Source organism: Larimichthys crocea, chromosome VII (genome assembly GCF_000972845.2).
Source record: "Larimichthys crocea isolate SSNF chromosome VII, L_crocea_2.0, whole genome shotgun sequence".
In the NCBI taxonomy this organism is placed as follows: Eukaryota; Metazoa; Chordata; class Actinopteri; family Sciaenidae; genus Larimichthys; species Larimichthys crocea.
In genome coordinates, this window is record NC_040017.1 from 24,835,337 (window position 1) to 24,853,389 (window position 18,053).

Below are 18,053 nucleotides of genomic sequence, written 5' to 3' on the forward strand. Positions count from 1 at the left end.
GGTTGAAAAGGATAGAGGAATGCTCCTAATTACGTGCCCTCCAGTGTGTCTAGGCCTGCACTTCAGGCTACAGTGAACCTATGAGGAAGCAACATGGTGTGACAAGAGAGTGATATTAAGAGTGAGGCGACAGTCTCTCCACAGCCACTCCATTAGCGGGAGATCTCAGTGGCCCAGTGGGAGACAGAGGCAGGGGGGCAGAGAGGCTGGACATTCCAGCCTCCGTGGAGACGCTGAAGTGGGTGAGAAGAGGGGTTGGAGGAGAGGGAGAGACGAGGAGATCAAGGAGTGTGTAAAGAGGATGTGTCGTGAAGATTAGAAAGATTGTCGTACAGGATTCATTCAGAAACTAATAGATTTTTTTCCCCCACTCTGATCCACCTCTGAAATCTTCCTCCGGCTTGTTTTGTCTCTTTTTTTTTTTTGCTCGTGCGGATGCTGTCATGTTTCCATGTGTATCTCCGGTCTGATGTGTGTGTTCTTTCCTCTCCTCTGCTTGTTGCAGGTTTGCTGAACGGACGAGAGCGTGCGTGCCGGGCAACACGGCTGCTGGCAGGGGTCAAAGTGCACCATGGACAGTGGCCTAAGGGTCCTCCTGTCCACTGTGCTGTGTCTCAGCCAGTCTCTGCTCATCAGCTGCTCATGTAAGTCCCACCACAAACCATTATTGTTGTTACATTACAAATGTAGGAAATTATTATGTAATGTCAAAGCTTTGGCTCGTCGTGACTCTGCAGCTCTGCATGCATGCTTTCCTCAGTGTGCTGCTTTTCCAGCATCAAACGGCAGACAGCAGACAGATTAACTCGTGGAGAAAGGGCTAATTATAGCAGCTAAAGAGCTTTGGAGATGTTTGACACCACAACAGGGCAAAAAAGCAGGGTAAATATTTGACTTGCATTCTTCAGGTGGCAATAAACATGCCTCCTGCGTCTGCTGGATGTGTTAGAGGTGTCTGTTTTTTTTAGCTTGTCCTGGAGTTCTCTGCTCCCAAGTGACCCAAAAACCAATTAGTGCAACTTTAAAGTAATCATTTGTGACTATTTCTGGTGCAAAACATCTGTTGTTGGGGGTCTGTCCTATCGTACGCTTCAATGTTAAAGAAGTCTCGAAGGTTGGTGCCTCCTGAAAATCAAATCTAGCCAGGAAAAGGGGTAAAAAATGATGCTGCGTTGTATTTTGTTCTGCGTGGAAACAAAGATATAGCTGCATAATACTGTGTGTTTTGTAATCAGAGCTAACCTCTATAACAAAATGAGTCATTCATAACTTTTTTTTTCTCTCCTCATCAGCTCAATATCCCTCTTTCCTCTCTGAGCCGGCCTCTCTGGTTCTGAGTCGAGGCTCTGCTGCTCACCTGCACTGCTTAGTAAGCCCTCCTTCAGCGGTGGTCTCCTGGCGCTTCAGAGGTCTTCCCCTGGTCCAGGACACCCTCCCCGGTGTGGAGCTCAACGCGGGCTCCCTCACCATCTCCTCCCTTAAGCCCGGCCATGTTGGCGTCTATCAGTGCGTGGCACACTTAGGCCATGGGCCAGCGATCGCCAGCCGCCACGCGCGTGTGGACATAGCAGGTACGGATACAGAGAATTACCCCTCTGTGCATAATACAAGTCACTTCAAAGCAGAGGGGTAGAGAAAGAGAGGAAGTTGCCTTGAGAAAAGGAAAGCCATTTTGTGAGTGTTGAACACTGAGAAAGAAAGCCTGTCCTCGGCTGCCTGCTGCTGAGTGGCGGAGGGGAAGGAAGCAGTAGGAGTTTTTACTCGGGCACCCTTCCAGATGCCTCTTGACCGGTATCCTTAATGAGCCTTGGGCTTTCCTGTACAGTGTGTTATGTTCCTGCTGGGATGCTGCTTGCTGTTGGACACCACACTAAGGGGTCGACCCTGATCTGTAACTCTATCAGGCATGAATGGAATCACTCACTGCAACAATAAATAAACCCAGTCATCCAACATAAACAAGCTCAACTCAAGTAGCGCTGTTCGCCTCGGTTTAGATGTCTGCACAGAAAGCGAGCTCAACTCGAGTCTCCTTTTTCTCTTGTCGCTGCAGAAATCTCAGAATATGAAGACGGCAGACGGCGGTCGTTATCGGTGCAGGAAGGCAGCACCGTCCTTATAGAATGTCCTCTACCGCACAGCGTGCCTCCAGCCCTGCCTCGACTCAGAGTACGAGGGAAGAGGATAGAAATGTCAACAGGTTTGTTTTCAGGCCAGCAAATAAACATAAAGTTTTTGAACATCGTGCTGTGAAAAATGCTCACACTATCTCGTTACTGTCACTGAAATCGCTATTCCCTTCTCGTTTCAGACGACTATTTAGTTCTTCCATCTGGAAACTTGCAGATTATCTCTGTTTCAGCCGAGCACCAGGGCATGTATAAATGTGGTGCGTTCAACCCCGTCACTGGGGAAACCGTCGTGCAACCTCACGGTACTAAGCTATCAGTAAAACGTAAGTTTTCTGACGTTTTAATTCATGATTTTAAGATCAGATATCCTGTCATCATCTGCTAATATGTCTCACTTTGTGTGTTTTAGATTCAGACTCTTCCCCCCCAGTACGGATCGTTTACCCCACCGCCCCGGTGATTGTTTCGGTGCAGCAGTCTCAGCCGCTGATGTTGGAGTGTACCGTGTCTGGTAGTCCTGCACCAGCAGCCAAATGGTTTAAAAATGGTAAGGAGGTCACACCGGGGCCTTCTCACCAACGGCAGCACAACAACCTGGCCTTTGTCGCGGTGACGAGGAGTGATGAGGGGAGTTACACCTGTGCTGCTGACACCGAGCAGGGGACTGTGATGAGCGCCAACTACACTGTTAAAGTTCTTGGTAAGAAAAAGACTAATGAGGATGTTGGGAGTGTGGGCACAGACCTCACGGTGATGTTAATCTTTTGGCCGATCCTCCACAGAGCCCGTGTCCATCACGGAGGGCCTGACCAACCAGCTCGTCTCTCCCGGCTCCTCCGCTCGCTTCACCTGCACAGCGAAAGGAAACCCGTCACCCAACGTCACCTGGCTGTTCAACGCCGACCCCATCACCCCGTCACATCGCTTTCAGATCTCTGGATCCTCGCTGGTTATTACAGAGGTGATACCGCAGGACGAGGGCGTGTTTCAGTGTCTGCTGGACAACGGGATTGGCTCGGCACAGTCGTCTGGAATGCTCTCGACTCAGTCAGGTATTTATCGAATATCTTAAACTTATTATTCTGCTTTAATACGGAGCTCTCATCAGTGTGCTTATGAAAGGGAAGCTACCTGTTTTTTAAGGATTATTATTATTAGATTTTGAGGCATTTTTGCTTTTATTTCATAGTGATAGGTGAAGAGGCATGGCAACCATCCGGCTGCCAAGGTGCTCGAAGTTTCACCTTATGAAACCAAAAACAAAATACTCAAATTACAAACTATTTATAACACAAATCTTCACATTTTATTTGCCACAGTCAGAGACTGTTTGGCTTTTTGTTTGATAAAATGAGTTCAACGATATTCCGAGTTGTTGCTGATCACTTAATCAAGTTATTCATTGCTACTGTTCCAACTGCTACACTCAAAGCTGGATAAAACTTGATCTAATAACAGTTTGTACAGAGACACTGGATGGCTTGCACAGAGCACTGCTATAGAAATGCCACATGTAAATTGGCTAACGCTGGAAAGGGTTAAGGCGTCTTACTAGGCTGGATCTCTGAGGGCCTGCGTATACAGTATCTGCAGGGTGTCCCTGCTGTTTGAGAGTGAATGTGTGTGTGTGTGTGTTTTTCTGAGGGGCTGGTAGGAGAGGCTTAGCCAAGGCCGCCCTCCTCCTGAGCCTTGAACTGAGCTTGAGCGTGAGAGTGAGCTTTGTGCACGCCGTCGGGGATAAGCCCCCGGACACTGGAATGTAAGGAGTAGCCGTGGAGGGTTATGACGAGGACCAGACCACCCAGCTGTCAACATCATACACAACTGCCTTTTATTTATTAACACATCACAACCCTCCCACCTCCACCACCACCACCACCACCTCCACCACCGCTCTCCCCCCAAGCCTCCCCTCTTCTCTCTCCTCTCCCCGGCTCCTCCACACCATGGCCCCATTCCTCCACTCGCCCCTCTATCTGCAGAATGATTAATACGGCTACACGAGGTACACAGGGAGTACAAATCAGACAGGATCAGGCGAGTTCACTGCAAAACATTTGCTCCCCCTTCCACAGACCACAGGAAGAAGAATGAGAATTAATATCTTTTGCTGCAGACCGGGTATCTGCACAAACCCAGAATATGATAAGACGATAAGCAGGACATGCCCCGCAGAGGTAAACACTCTGAGGTCAGTTTGTTTTGTAGGTACCAGGCTCTGCAGCTTATCGAACGCCCTTTACATTCAAAGCAAACAGTGTCGTCAATGTGTATCGTCTGCTCTTGTAATTAATTTCAGGGAGCCCATCTGAAAGCGTGTTGAGTTTTCTGTTTGGTATTGTTGCTTCCATCGCCATGACAACACCACGCTTTTATCTGTTAAGTGGGATGTGCCACATGGGAGATGTGGTGTCCTTATTCTGTCGTGTGATTGGCTGTTTTCTCCCTGTCTTTTCCACCAACGCTGACTGGGATGATTGCTTGATCAGTTCATAGACATAAAAATGTAGCATGGACAATCGTGATAATCCGTTAATGTTGTTTAATGAGCGAGACATCCTGCGGTAAGATGAGCTCTGCTCTTAATCCTCTGTGATTTACTATCACATTTACTCCCAGGTGTTCTCTAATGGACTGACCTTTTTTTTCTGGGAAGAACCTGGCACCGAGTCTCCGTCCAGGTGTAGTAGCACTTACTCAAGATGCATCACTCCTCTCTCTCAGGATGGCGAGGACGCCGTGGCCTTAATTGCCTCCTCCTGTGTGTTGGAGGAGGAGGAGGAGGAGAAGCGCCGGCTGTGGTTAAAGCTATGAGTCAGAGTTGTGGAGAGGGCAGAGAGAGGGAACGAGCAGGAGAGTGTGTACAACTGGATGTAGTGCTGGGGTCTGATTCTCTTCGGTATTTTAATGGTTAGCGTGTGGAATGTGTGGCAGCTGGCCGTAGTCCCAGGATCAGGTCTAGTGTTACCAGCTCCAGGTCTGTTTGTTTTACAAAGTGAACCGGTGCCGCACACAAAACAGCCAGAAACTGGACCCAGGACCCTGCAGCGTGCCCCTGTGGCAAGCCTCGCTGCTCTAACCTCTCTGTATTCACTTGTTTAGGTTTTAATATTCAATTATGGAGCTCTTTGACCTCAGCGGTGTGGCTCAGAGTCGAGTGGTCCCTGCTCTTGTGGGCTGTGCTTCAACGTCCTCCAAACGTCTGTGAAAAATTCCACCCAGGCTCTGCCAAACTGGTGTCAGCCATAATAACGCTCCCAGCTTGCATGATTTGTCCAGGTGGACCGCTCTGGCTCTGGCAAAGATTTAATGAAAAAAACAAACAAAGCATGATTATGCAGCGCTGCAGAGATCCAGGTTTTTCTTGTTATTTTATGTAGATTAAAGGGGCTGTTCCAAATGTAAAACTTTCCAGCACTGGTCGTCCTCTGTGGACATGCAGGGCCACCTCGGTTAGTCGCTGACTGACTCTCTTTGTTGCCATTGCTTCAGCATTTATTACATTGTGCTAGTGAGGGATTTTTCAAAACTCGGCGCAACAATAAAACTCTCTTTATAAAGAAACTACATTTTCTCAATAAAAACGGACGTGTGCAAATAAAAATATAGCAATGCTTGCTGTTATTTTATGCAGGAAATACTAGAAATGAAACTAGCATTGTAAAAGCATTTGCAAAAATATGCCAATATGCATTTTAGAGCTGAATAAGTGATTCAGATCTGATTAGTTGTGACTTCCACAAGTTTGTTTTATTTGCACAATCTCCAAAATCGAATTTTAGTTTTACCAAGACAAAAAACATTTTCTCCATCACAGATCCTCAGCTCGGCTCCACGGCCGGCGTGCTCCTGGAGGCTTCGCCGTCGCTTCATTCCATGCAGAGCGACGAGGGCCACGAGCGCTTCCTGACCGAGGACGAGGGAGACACGATCAACCTGCCGTCTGACCGAGCTGGTGACCGTCCTACTCCAGAGGCTCCGATCATCATCAGCCCGCCTCAGACTCATAAGCCTGACATGTACGACCTGGAGTGGAGGGCGGGGCGCGACGGAGGCAGTCCAATCAACGCCTATTTTGTCAAATACCGTAAGGTGAGTGGGAAACATTGCGTGTGTTTCTGTCTTAAAGACATTTGCATTAAGTTTTTCATGCAAACCAACGGAGACTAGGCGAATGTAATTTGTTAAATAAAGAGCTGACTGAAGGGCTGGTCATTTCCCTGTGTTTGCCTCAGTGATACGCTCACTCTGCCTATAAAACTGCAGCGATACTAGTTAAGACTTTGTTGGCAGCAGGACTGAGTTTAGCTGGAGTCGGAAATTGTGACAGAAATCTCTCAGGGATTGTTTCTGAGGCCGTTCCCTGTCGTTAGTCAGCCTAGAAGAGAGAGACAAGGCTGTGAAGGATTGTAGACAGACAGATGATTCTGTTTTTCTCTCTCATTTTTAGTCATGTGTTTATATTTATCTGTCTCTCTGTGTGTGTGTCAGGTCGATGAAATGGGAACAGTGGTGGGGAATTGGCATACGGTTCGAGTCCCTGGCAGTGAAAAGACTCTGCGGCTGTCAGAGCTGGAGTCCTCCAGTCTCTACGAGGTGCTGATGGTGGCTCGGAGTTCAACAGGCGAGGGCCAGCCGGCCATGCTCACCTTCCGCACCGGCAAGGGTCAGTTCAGCCGCTGGCTGTCAACAAAAAAACACACTCAAACACAACACCCTGTTAAAACACCTTCAATCCCTGCGTGTATCAGGCGGTTTAGTGTTTCTTGTCATATTCCAGGAAATAGCTGACCACTGGAAGACACTGGCTTTATCACATTTTCCAACACAGCTACAATAGAAAGAAGGAACATTTTCAGCTGCCTAACACATCAACAGTAAATGTCAGGTTTTGGTGTCAGCTCCTCTGAGTTAAAGAGCATCTGGTTGTTTCTGGACTCGAGATTTTGCGCTGACCTTCAACAGACATTCAGCAGCAGAAATCCTGTTTCTCCATCGAGCAAAAAAAAAACAACCAAAATATGCAAAGCGCATTGTGTTTAACTTAAGGGTGTAAGAAAATGTGCTGGAGCTGTTGGTGGAGATATTTGTGTTTCTACCTTCGGAGCAAATGATATAATCACATTATGTTTGTGAGTTCTGGAAGAAGAAGTATTTTTTAACGAGAATTAAATTAGTTTGGCTTGTGTGGAAAGAGGAAGATTAATAACTGGAGTGTAAGCAGATGAGATAGGCTGGGGGATAAATGAATGCACAAAAACATTAAATGATGATTAAAAATGTATTATGTACGCCCACACGCTGTATCTGAGAGTAGATTAGTCCTTTTAAATGACTTCTTCCACCACATCGTCCTGACTGCATTCATAATGATAAGTATCATAATCACAGTGAATGACTGTGAGCATGTTTTCTCTTTTTGTATTTTTGAGACAAATAAAAACAAGAACAACCGCAAACGTTCCAAAAACTAACAATAATGCTATACCACAGCAGGGTTGACAAAATGTTCCCAGGTCAAAAATATGTAAAAATACTGCCAAAACCCACACACACACACACACACACTCACATTACAGATTGTATCCAAAGGGTGGTTCTTTTTACAAAATGATCCTGGACCAAAAAAATGCCAACCAAGCCAATTTATGTCCCGATGCGGCTCTGACCTCACCAGAATAACGCCACCTCCCTGAGAAATATTTGACTTGTCTGTGAATTTTTGTTTAAATTTCATTTATTCGGTTACATTTCTTTCAAATGTTCTTCGCTACATGTTGCTTGGTTCATACGAAGTACCAAAAAATCTGCCATTAAAAAGCAACGTAGCACGGCATTTGTTGCACCAAATGTATATAAATAAAAATACTCCATATGCAGAACAATGAGGCTTCATGTGCCAGCTCTGCTCCTGAAAAGTGTTAAATTGGGTACACATTCACATCACACACTAACACAGTTGAGTGTAACTGCATAGTTATCAAGTGGAAACCTGAAACCCGCCCTGATAAAAACCCAACCAGCTCCGGAAACCAGGAGGAAATTTCAGATTTCAGAGCCAACATCCGGAGCTGTTCCATGTGCTTTTGGTGGAACTGATAGCCCTGAAGACCTGTTGGGCCTTTTTGTTTTTCTTATTCCCAGATTTTCTTTCTCCCTTTTCAGAGAAGAGCACCACCTCCAACAAGAATCCGTCCAAGCCTCCCGTCATCCTGGTGCCCCCCAAAGCTCCAGAGGACAAAACCCCCAACACACACTTTGGTGTCGTCATACACGACAGAGGTAGGTGCAGACGCGTCCTGCTTTGTTGCTGCCGGGCCGCGTGCAGACGACGACTGTGGGATGTTTCTCAGGAGGTTATGGGGCCTTTCTGTCGTGGAGATAGTTACTGTGGAGTTCATGACCGAGCTGTGTTGAATAGATCTCACAGCTCAATGTTTAGATGTGGTCTGCTTTGTTTCTTTCTGCCTTTAAGTACAAACAGTGAAACGATAGTTGACACCCTGTAATGACTTTGTGGATGAAGAATGCTTTAAGCAGAAAGCTGTGAGACTGCACACGGCTTTAGGGTCAGATGAGTGTGTGTGTCTCAGTGTGTGTGTGTGTGCATGTTTTACTCGCATTACAAGCAGGCCTACTTTGCTGAAGCATTGGTCTTTCCACTAACCCTCTTTTCTCTCTCTCTTACTCTCTCCTGCCCTCTCTAACTCTGTGGCTAAGAGCCCAGGCAGTAAGTACACATTACTCCACAGCATGCCGCTTCACTGTGATGTGTATTCTTTTCTTTTCTTTTTTTCTGTCTTTGTGAACTTGTTCCATCCTTACATGACTTTGGATGCAGTGATGAGAGCTGCCAGTTCTCTCGGTTTGTTTGCAGAAAGGTTATTTATTCCCTGTTTGTTTCTGCCCCAGTACCCGAGGCCCCCGATCGCCCCACCATCTCCATGGCGACTGAAAGTTCGGTGTACGTCACCTGGATCCCGAGAGCCAACGGCGGCTCTCCGATCACAGCCTTCCGTGTCGAGTACAGACGCGGCCGCAGCGCAGAGTGGGTAGTCGCCGCGGATAATATCTCACCTCTCAAGCTGTCTGTGGAAGTTCGCAATCTGGAGCCTGGTGAGCTTTCACATGGTTCAAAAGTTTTCTTTACAGTCCAGTGAAGCGTGACATGATTCCTCTGCTCAGATAAGAGTTTTTTGATCCTTCCCCTAGTAAGAAAAAATGGAAAAAACACAGCGTGTTGCTGCTTTATCTTTATTTCTCGCTGTTGATCAGTTCACCCTAATCCAAACTAGTTACACGTTTCACCGCTGCACGCGAGTGTGACCCGTCCGGCCGTTTGATATTCAACTATTTATTGGTAGAAGCAGAGCAGGAATTTCTGGCACAGCTTCACCTACTTCTAAGGTGCACGGAGAAAGGAAATAGTCTGGAGCAAGCAGCTCGAGCATTGTTGGAGTTTTTGACCTTTTCTATTTATTTATGAGAGCCTGACAACTGTTATCCCAAAATGTTTGAAGCATGCAATCATTTTGCGGTGCAGCAACAATCAAATTTCTGCAGCTTGGTTATTAAAAAGTAGAAATCATACAGGAGAAATCTCTAATGGAATAAAAAAAGAATCAATCAAAGCAATCAGAATTCAAAGAATTTCAAAGCAACAAGGATTTATTTACACTTCAGCACCAAAACAAACAATTAAATCATAAATAAAATTAATTATTAGGAACACAGACGGCAGAATTGGGTGTCACCATAGCTGGCTGTGATTTATTGAGGATAATATTCAGTCGCCGCTCAGCAACACTGTGCTCAAACATTGTATTCCTTCCCCAGGCTCCGCCTACAAGTTTCGCGTGGTGGCGATGAACATGTACGGCGAGAGTCCGCACAGCATTCCCTCCAAGCTGTACCAGGTGCCGCAAGCCAGCCCGCGCATCGCGGACCGCCCTGTGGTCGGACCTCACATCTCGTCCACGGACGCCATCAGCGACACACAGATCATGCTGCGCTGGACTGTGAGTATTCACGCCACGCCGCCTCTTTTCTGACTCTTGCACTTTTTGCAACTTGGGGCCTCATTTTTGCAGTTTTTTGGGTGTCATTCCTGACAGTAACATAAGTTGTGCTTGCCAAGATGTGGAAAGATGTTGCAAGAACCAAGGCAAACCCACATGGTCTTGCTTCATCTTCGACCTACGATGTTTGTCTTGGTTGCTTGCACACAGTTTTCTTGTGCAATGAAGGATAATTCCAGATTCGCGTCCAGTTTCACCTCCTTAATTTGCTTGTTTAAAATCCATCTGAAGGCTCATGCCCATCTTGCACTTGCCAATAATTCGATATCTAAGGCCTGCTTACACTTGTCTTATTATTTCCTTGTACAGAAACCAGTCAGTGACAGAATAATTTGGTCTCTTCCAGCTGGTTCACCTGTGTTCGAGCTGCTGGTGGTTCTTTGGCAGCTTGAGACTCAATCAGCCCTTTAATTGAGCGGCTGTGCTGATTAGAGATTAAGAGGCCCCTGTCCGTTCACGTTTTGATTCAGCTGCCTTCAAAGCTGTTTCTCCTCCTTCCAGCAGTTTGTGCTGCAGATGGATGCAGATAGTTCCCCACATTTACTTAACCTCAGACAGTGTCATTATTTCCCCAACTTCAGACAGACAGTGCAATCACAGCCTCGCTTGCAGTGCTGTACATCTGCTGATAACAAGCCCTGCCATTAGTTGCTGGAAAATTTCCTCTCTTTGTATAATAATTACCCACCAGATTGCTTGTAGTAATCTTTTTTTCCATCCCCAAGCAGTACAGTCCCTCGAGTAACAACAACACTCCGATCCAAGGCTTCTACATCTACTACCGGCCCACAGACAGCGACAATGACAGCGACTACAAAAGGGACGTGGTCGAAGGTGAGTGGAAAAGCGAGTCTTTAATGTTAGCGTGCAGATTGAGTGGTGTAGCTGGGTCGGATTGTTTGTCGACAGCCCCCCGTCCTGTTCCGGACGTTAAGCTCACGCTCTGCAGATAAACTGGGAGTTGGGAAGGTAATTGATACTCTGTGTCAAGAGCGGGGTGTAGTGAAGAGGGGGCATTTCTGCCCTTTGATTTATAGAGAGTGCTGTCCCTGGGCAGCAGGGCTCTCTGAAATCTGTTTTTAATAAATGGTTGCCAGAGCTGAAATATGAGCCTGGACAGCGGAGAGGGGCTCAGGTTGCTGGGTGGAATGCTAACAGTGGAGCCTGGTACAGGAAAGGAAGGAGGGACGTCTTTTCACTCCACCCAACTCTTTAACATGTGGACGTCTAGTTTTCCACAAACTCCGTACTGTCAAGGACAAATGTCCGTAGCATCGATTACCCAGCGAGCACTGCTTTGGAGATGTCGATGGCCTAATTATTGAAATGCTGCTGGAAAAGTAGCCTAGACATCTAATAAAAAGTTTAAGCGAGTCCAGTGTTGAAGCCACTTTGTAAAATTTGAAGACCAGATATAGAATTGTCTCATTTTTCTCCTACAACGTGATTAATTTAAAGTTTTTTAACCTGTAAATCACCAAATCAGGGCTGACTTTAACTTTTGGAAAAGTTTCAGTACTTTTTTTTTTTTAACTTCTCTTGGATACCTGAGGAATACAAACATGTTTTTCTACCTAACTCCCTTTTTTGTTCATCCATAAATCAAAGTTTCCAAATTCATCAGCATCTCATGTCTTAACGAGGCCGTACATGACAGAACCAGGCAGTTTTTCTTAGTGCTGTGACACACTATGAACCTACATGCCTGCTGAAGTGACTTTCACCTCAGATAATCTTGTTTTTAAAAACAGAATATTTGAGTGATCGAGCACAAACCGTTTATCTGTGCTTCAGACTGCTCCTGTATTGATTCAGTGTTGCAACACAGAGTAAATTCAGCTCCTGCAGCAGCTTTCTTTTATTGTTCCCCCTCACACAGCAGTTAAAATCTACCTTGGGGCAGAGGTAGCACATGTGCGGTGATTTATTATACTTCATATTGAAGAAAACGCAGCGAGAACGGCAGCTTATTTCAGCCTCATTTGCTGGAAATGTAGCATTTCCATGTTGCAGATTGTCGTCTCATCTGTGATTTTCGGAGCACGTAGTAGTGTGATTGTGTGTGGTGGTGGTGGTGTAGCAGCGGTGCGTGTGTGCGTGTGCATGTGTGAGTGCTGGAGGCAAGCCAGGACAAACATGAAGCTGCCATATATGGAGCTCGTCTAGAGTAAAGCAACTGTCTGGGCCCTCGTGGGACTGACGGAGTAAGAGAGACGGAGAGGTGGGGTGGAGCTGAAGCGAAGAGAGAGAGGGGAGGGGGGGTGGGGGTGAATGAGAGAGACAGCATGAAAGAACATGACCTCCACAAGAGTGTGAGACATGAAGAGAAGGAGGGAAGTACCGGTTGTGAGTTTACACAGGATTTGGAGCAACCTGAGTCAACACCGGCTCATCGAGGAAGTGATTTCTCACCTTTGTCTCCCTTTTTTTTCCCCCTCCCCCCCTTCCCCTTACCTTCCATTCCCAGGTGTAAAGCACTGGCATATGATTGGACATCTCCAACCTGAAACCTCCTATGATATCAAGATGCAGTGCTTTAATGACGGGGGAGAGAGTGAATACAGCAACGTCATGATCTGTGAGACCAGAGGTAAGAGAAAAGAACACAAAGAAATGACTCATGCACCAAGCAAACCTCCACTTTAGAAGTCCAGGCATGTTTGTGCGAAGGCAGTAACTTTAATGACGGGTACGATCGCCGTAATTACACAACATAAATGTTCCGAGTTTTACGAGGCCAGCAACAATGGTTTGCATTTTACAGTGTGTTATTTTTTCTTTGTTGCTCGCGGGTAAAAAGCTGTTCCTCATGCCCCCCTCCTCCCTCTCTGCTGCAGCACGTCAGTCCCCAGGGTCGCCCAGTCAGCACCCCATCACCCCGCCGGGCCCCCACCCGCAGGAGCCACCCAGCCCACCTGGAGGACTGCTGTACCTGATTGTGGGCTGTGTTTTGGGAGTGATGGTGCTCATCCTGCTGGCTTTTATCGCCATGTGTCTGTGGAGGAATCGGCAGCAGAACAACATGCACAGTGAGTTTAGAGACAAAATAAATCCAAGACTATCGTAAAAGAAGTAAAGGTGCAACGAGTTTGCAGCAGCAGTGCATACACAAAGAGTTAACCGCTCTTTAGTTGTCTCATATTTAAATATAGTTGGCCCCGAGACAGTTTGTGCAGCATATTGCAAGTGCTCATAGTGCATATATGGATCCCACAGTGCTTGCAAAGTTATTTGCCATTGTTGGACGGGATCTTTACCAGACCTTTTAGAGCTTTAAACATTTGGGACTGTGTAGCTTAAAGATTGAGTCACAGGTGCTCGCTTTGAATTCCCCCACCAACACTAGTTTCAGTACTGATACCAAAATGATTCATTAACTTTGAAAAGTTTTGCTTATTTTGTACAATAAGAGACAGGGAACTATTAAAAAAAGTGAACTGTTGAATGCTGGCCTAACACTAGCTGGTTTATTTAAAAAAACTGTCTAAAATTTGCAAAATTATGACCAGAAAATATCTGAAATCTGACAAATTTCAGTATTTCAGGACATCTGTACTCAAGAAGTATAAGTTCTTTTAACTAGCTCAGATCAGACGTTCAAATCGGTCTCTGCCTCCATCCTGATGGTCTCCGTCTCTCTGCTGCAGAGTACGACCCTCCCGGCTACCTCTACCAGCCGGCTGAGATGAATGGACATGTTCTCGAGTACACCACGCTGCCAGGCTCTAGCCGCATCAACGGAGGCGTCCACGGGGGATACGGGCACAGTGGTCCCATCTTACCTCAAGGCTGCCATCACCTCCACCACAAACTCCCCAACGGCTTGGCTCTGCTCAACGGCAACGGCAGCCTGTTCTCACCCGGCCACCCACACAGCCACGATGGCACCCTGCCACACAGCACCCGGGACTGCGAGCACTCGCACCCACACCACCACCATAACGTGAGTGCTGTCGGAGCGAAGTAACAAAACGCGATACGCACGTATTAAATGACAGCGGAGCGTTGTGTTTTATCAGCAGGTGTAACGTCAGTCTGGTTTGGCTAAGTGTGGTTTGTGCTCTCTTGTCAGGGTGGAGGCATGTACACAGCTCTTCCCCAATCAGAGTCGTCTGAATGTATGAGCTGTCAGAACCTCTGCAACAATAACAGGTAAGAAATTCAGTCTTATTAATCAAATTCAGTCTTAATTTATCTTATTTATCATCGTCCTTATGGATTTCTGTCGCTCTGGGACATTATTGTTAGATTTGTAGTTGTAGTTTGTAGTAACACTGGGAACTTCTTGATTTTTTTTTTTGAGTAATCAAATAAAAGTGTGTCATTATTTAAAAAAATTAGTAAATTTCAGGCAGGAATCAGATCTGAAAAATATAATTTGTGTGATAATATAATAATGTTCTCCAGCCTAATTTAAATACTTAATTTATTCCTTTTTATCTAAAGGTTACGATTGTTCCTTTCTGGTTTTAGTACCTTATGTAAAGCTCGACCGCTATTACATGATTTTCAGTGACGAGAGTATTTCAATGATTAGCTTTCAGCAACAGTTTTTCCATGTGTGAGAACATAAAATCTTCATATTTTTTCGTTGGAAATTGCAAACTGAGAAACTGAATTGAGACTGGAAAAAGATGAGCCTCATATTTGCCGCAAGGAAATTAGTTCTGCTTGTACTTTATAAGATGCAGCTGAGCAAAACGCACACACACACACACACTCACACACACATTCCCCCTCCTGCTAGTCCTGTTTATGTACTTAAGGGTCCCCAACATCACAGTTTACCCTGTGTGCACCCAGCCAGCAGACCTAATGAGCCCTGTGTTTATTTACCTCCGGCTGCTGGGAAAAGAGGAGGTGTGGTCACAATCCAATCACGTACCGATAGAGGGAAGCTGAGTTCAGGGAAACGTGGTGAAGCAGTCTGAGTTTGGGAACCTCACCGGGGAGCAAACCCACAGTGTGTCACAGTTATTTATAGGTGTGTGTGTGTGATGGGAACTTTTAATCTCTGGTTCAACTGTTCATTAGACTTTTTTGCAGCTGTGGGAGAGTACTCCAGTTGTGTGGGAGCTGTCATTGTTTTCTACACTGTTAGGAGTAGTAACACAAGGGTTTTTCTGTGTCTGGTGGGAGTGATATGCAGAGAGGAAGCAGAATGTGAAGCACCGCTGAGAACTGTCGGTGGGTGAGCACTCAGAAACGCACGGGCACCTTTTATAAACGAATGTTTCCCCGCTTTTCTTTCCATCTCTCTCTGTCTCTGAGTAGATGTTACAGCAAGACCAATAGCACTTTCTCCAGCGGCACTCTGCCTCTAATGCATCGCGTGGCGTCGTGCCAGCAGGACGGGCTGGAGATGGTGCCTCTGGGCCAGGTTTCGTCGCAGTGCCACGGTCCCGACAGCCAGATGCACTCTGGTGACCAGGGGGCCGACGCAGGGTACCAGCCAGACGAGGACAACGAGTCCTCGCCCTCGCAGCATTCCTGCTGTCTGGTCAGGAACAATGAAAACTGTCCAGCAGACAACACTGGTGAGACACATTTTTATACCAAATGCCCACAAAATCTTTCCAAGAATTGTGTCTCTCCACTTATTGTTCCTCGTCTCAGGCTCCTGGTACTTTCTCACTTCTCTGTAGTTAACAGAGAAAGCATCCTTCCACACACTGAGTACATGAATATACGAAGGAAGATCCATCAGCCACATAGCACATTGTAATTTTAAGCTTACGCAGCTCCAGTTGATATTGTGGGAAGTATGCTTATTTGCTTTCCAGCCAAGACCCGGGTGAGAAGCTCCACTCCTCATATCTGTCTGATAAATACAAGGCTACAGCCAGCGAGCGGTTGGCTTAGCCGAGCTTAACAACTGGAAAAGTCTTAAATAACATCCTGAAGTCTTGTCGTCGCCTTGAGCGTGGTCGGCAGCCAGCTGAGACTCCAGGAAGTCGCTTCTCGCGACTGTCTGTCTTACACACACCCGAAAACTTTTTTTTAACTTTTAAACTTTTGTTTGTTGTCTGGATTAAACAAATACGATAAAACGTGATGTTTTAAAAGCTTAAATCTCTGGATCGCACCAAGGCTAGCCGGTTCCTTCGGTTTCTGGTCTCTGAGCTCAGTCAACCTCGCTACGGCTGACTCTGGGCAGGAAAGTGAATAATTAAGTGAAAACATTCACTTCCAGACCCTCATGGTTAGAAACGATTGTGAAATTGAACTCTGACAGCTCTTCCTCTTTGTGCCTTCCTTGTAAGTTTTTATATCAGTACCAATCGTCATGCTGTAGGCAGACAAACTATGCAGCATCACCACAAATTACACTGTGGGCCTTTCCAGAATCTGTTCTTGTCTTTTTTAATATGAAGTATAAACCAAAGACTCTTCCCTCCTCTCTCTCTCTCTCCCTCTCTCTATATGTGCAGCTGAGGAGGAGCTGGACTGCGTGGACATGGAGGGGCCTGTGGTGTGCTGGGAGAGTCTTGGCCTCCCAGACTTGGACTGTGACGAAAAGCCTGGGTGGATCTCCAGCAGCAGCCTGGCAGGAGAGCTGATCCAGCCCAGCCCACAGGAGGTCTGAACTGAACGCGGCCCACACACAAACACACAAACTCTCCTGCAGCTTGGGGGGAGGTTTTTTTTTTTTTTTTTGAGTAAAGAGACTGGGCCGAGAGACGGCGGTGGAAATACCAGAAGAAGGAAGAGGACGAGCGATGGGATAGTCAGAGACACTGCATGTTACGGTGACAAGGACACGAAACTTTGGATGGACTGAGCTGAGCGGAGCGATGTGGGAAAAGAGACTGAGAGCAAAGCCAGATGGAGAGAAACACAAAGCAAAGGAAACATTGCTCAAAGACAGAAACTATATCCCACTGGAGGGAAGACTCTCATAAAAGATCAAAAACTCTTTAGATGACTTATTTATTTTTTGTAGTAGTAAAATATTATTTCATATGAATGTATCTGTTTTAAAGGAAAAAAGTTTGTCTTTTATATTATTTATGCCTTTTGGATGAGAAATACTTTTTATTTTTTGTTGTCGTGTCCCTCTGTGTTCCACCCGAGGGTGGAGATTAGCAATTGTCCGTGTAAAGTTTTGTAATAATATAAAGAGAAGATATGGAAGAGTAAACAACAAACCCTATTTTCAATGTCTTTCCTCCCCTCCGTCATGTGCAGCAGCACCCAATGAATGATTGCCATAGTGAATTTCCCGGCGTCGGTCCAAAACCATCGATATTTCTGGCAGGCCTTTGATGTGGCTCCGTGATGGGCTGTTCCTCTGCAGTGACCCCTGAACGGGGTGAACACTCCCTTCACTGTTCAGATTAAGGCTGCTGCTCTTTGCTTCAGTGAATACTTGATAGCTCATCACTTTACGCAAAAAACGCGCTGTTACTTTTGAGAGCGCTGTTGACCTCCTGGCCCCAATCTGTTAGAGGAGTGAAGTAGTTACATTAAAACAGAATTGTTAAGCGCTCGCACATATCTTTTATATGATAAAACTGCTCTGCTGCTGCTGCAGTAACAGAGTATGGATGTCAACGTCACCTTTTTCAGGCACTACAAACAACATTTACGTCACCTCAGATGGCCTCTGTGTGTGCACGGCTCAGTACCATTTGTGTGAAATGACCGTTTAGTTCTCACAAATAGGCAAGCATGGTATAAATGGCCATCTGTCCCAGTTTATGACTTAACATTCATGATTTCTGGGAACTCCGGGGGGGGTGCACTGCCAGTTGGAGCCGCTAAGATCAACTTTTCGGATGTAGCTTTAATATCTCCAAACGGACAGGGTTGTATTAGGGGGGAAAAAAGAGAGGAAACGAGT

The 18,053-nt window shown here is 46.1% G+C and overlaps 1 protein-coding gene across 4 annotated transcripts in view; it reads left to right on the forward strand.

Moving 5' to 3' along the window:
• The window catches only part of cdon (cell adhesion associated, oncogene regulated), a 30,251-nt gene extending 12,644 nt beyond the window's left edge, over window positions 1–17,607 (forward strand). For 3 of the 4 annotated variants that reach the window (XM_019273023.2, XM_019273024.2, XM_027280633.1), the window contains exons 2-19: window positions 506–644; window positions 1,293–1,571; window positions 2,054–2,200; window positions 2,312–2,455; window positions 2,542–2,832; window positions 2,915–3,184; window positions 5,950–6,224; window positions 6,624–6,798; window positions 8,298–8,414; window positions 9,045–9,248; window positions 9,969–10,150; window positions 10,936–11,044; window positions 12,678–12,800; window positions 13,048–13,239; window positions 13,858–14,153; window positions 14,283–14,362; window positions 15,485–15,747; window positions 16,642–17,607. In XM_019273023.2, the coding sequence (XP_019128568.1) occupies window positions 572–644; window positions 1,293–1,571; window positions 2,054–2,200; window positions 2,312–2,455; window positions 2,542–2,832; window positions 2,915–3,184; window positions 5,950–6,224; window positions 6,624–6,798; window positions 8,298–8,414; window positions 9,045–9,248; window positions 9,969–10,150; window positions 10,936–11,044; window positions 12,678–12,800; window positions 13,048–13,239; window positions 13,858–14,153; window positions 14,283–14,362; window positions 15,485–15,747; window positions 16,642–16,796 (3,375 nt within the window). In that variant the 5' untranslated portion in view covers window positions 506–571 and the 3' untranslated portion in view covers window positions 16,797–17,607. The remainder of the gene's footprint in view (window positions 1–505; window positions 645–1,292; window positions 1,572–2,053; window positions 2,201–2,311; window positions 2,456–2,541; window positions 2,833–2,914; window positions 3,185–5,949; window positions 6,225–6,623; window positions 6,799–8,297; window positions 8,415–9,044; window positions 9,249–9,968; window positions 10,151–10,935; window positions 11,045–12,677; window positions 12,801–13,047; window positions 13,240–13,857; window positions 14,154–14,282; window positions 14,363–15,484; window positions 15,748–16,641) is intronic. The other variant, XM_010739701.3, reaches the window with a different exon arrangement.
• Window positions 17,608–18,053: the final 446 nt, after the last annotated feature.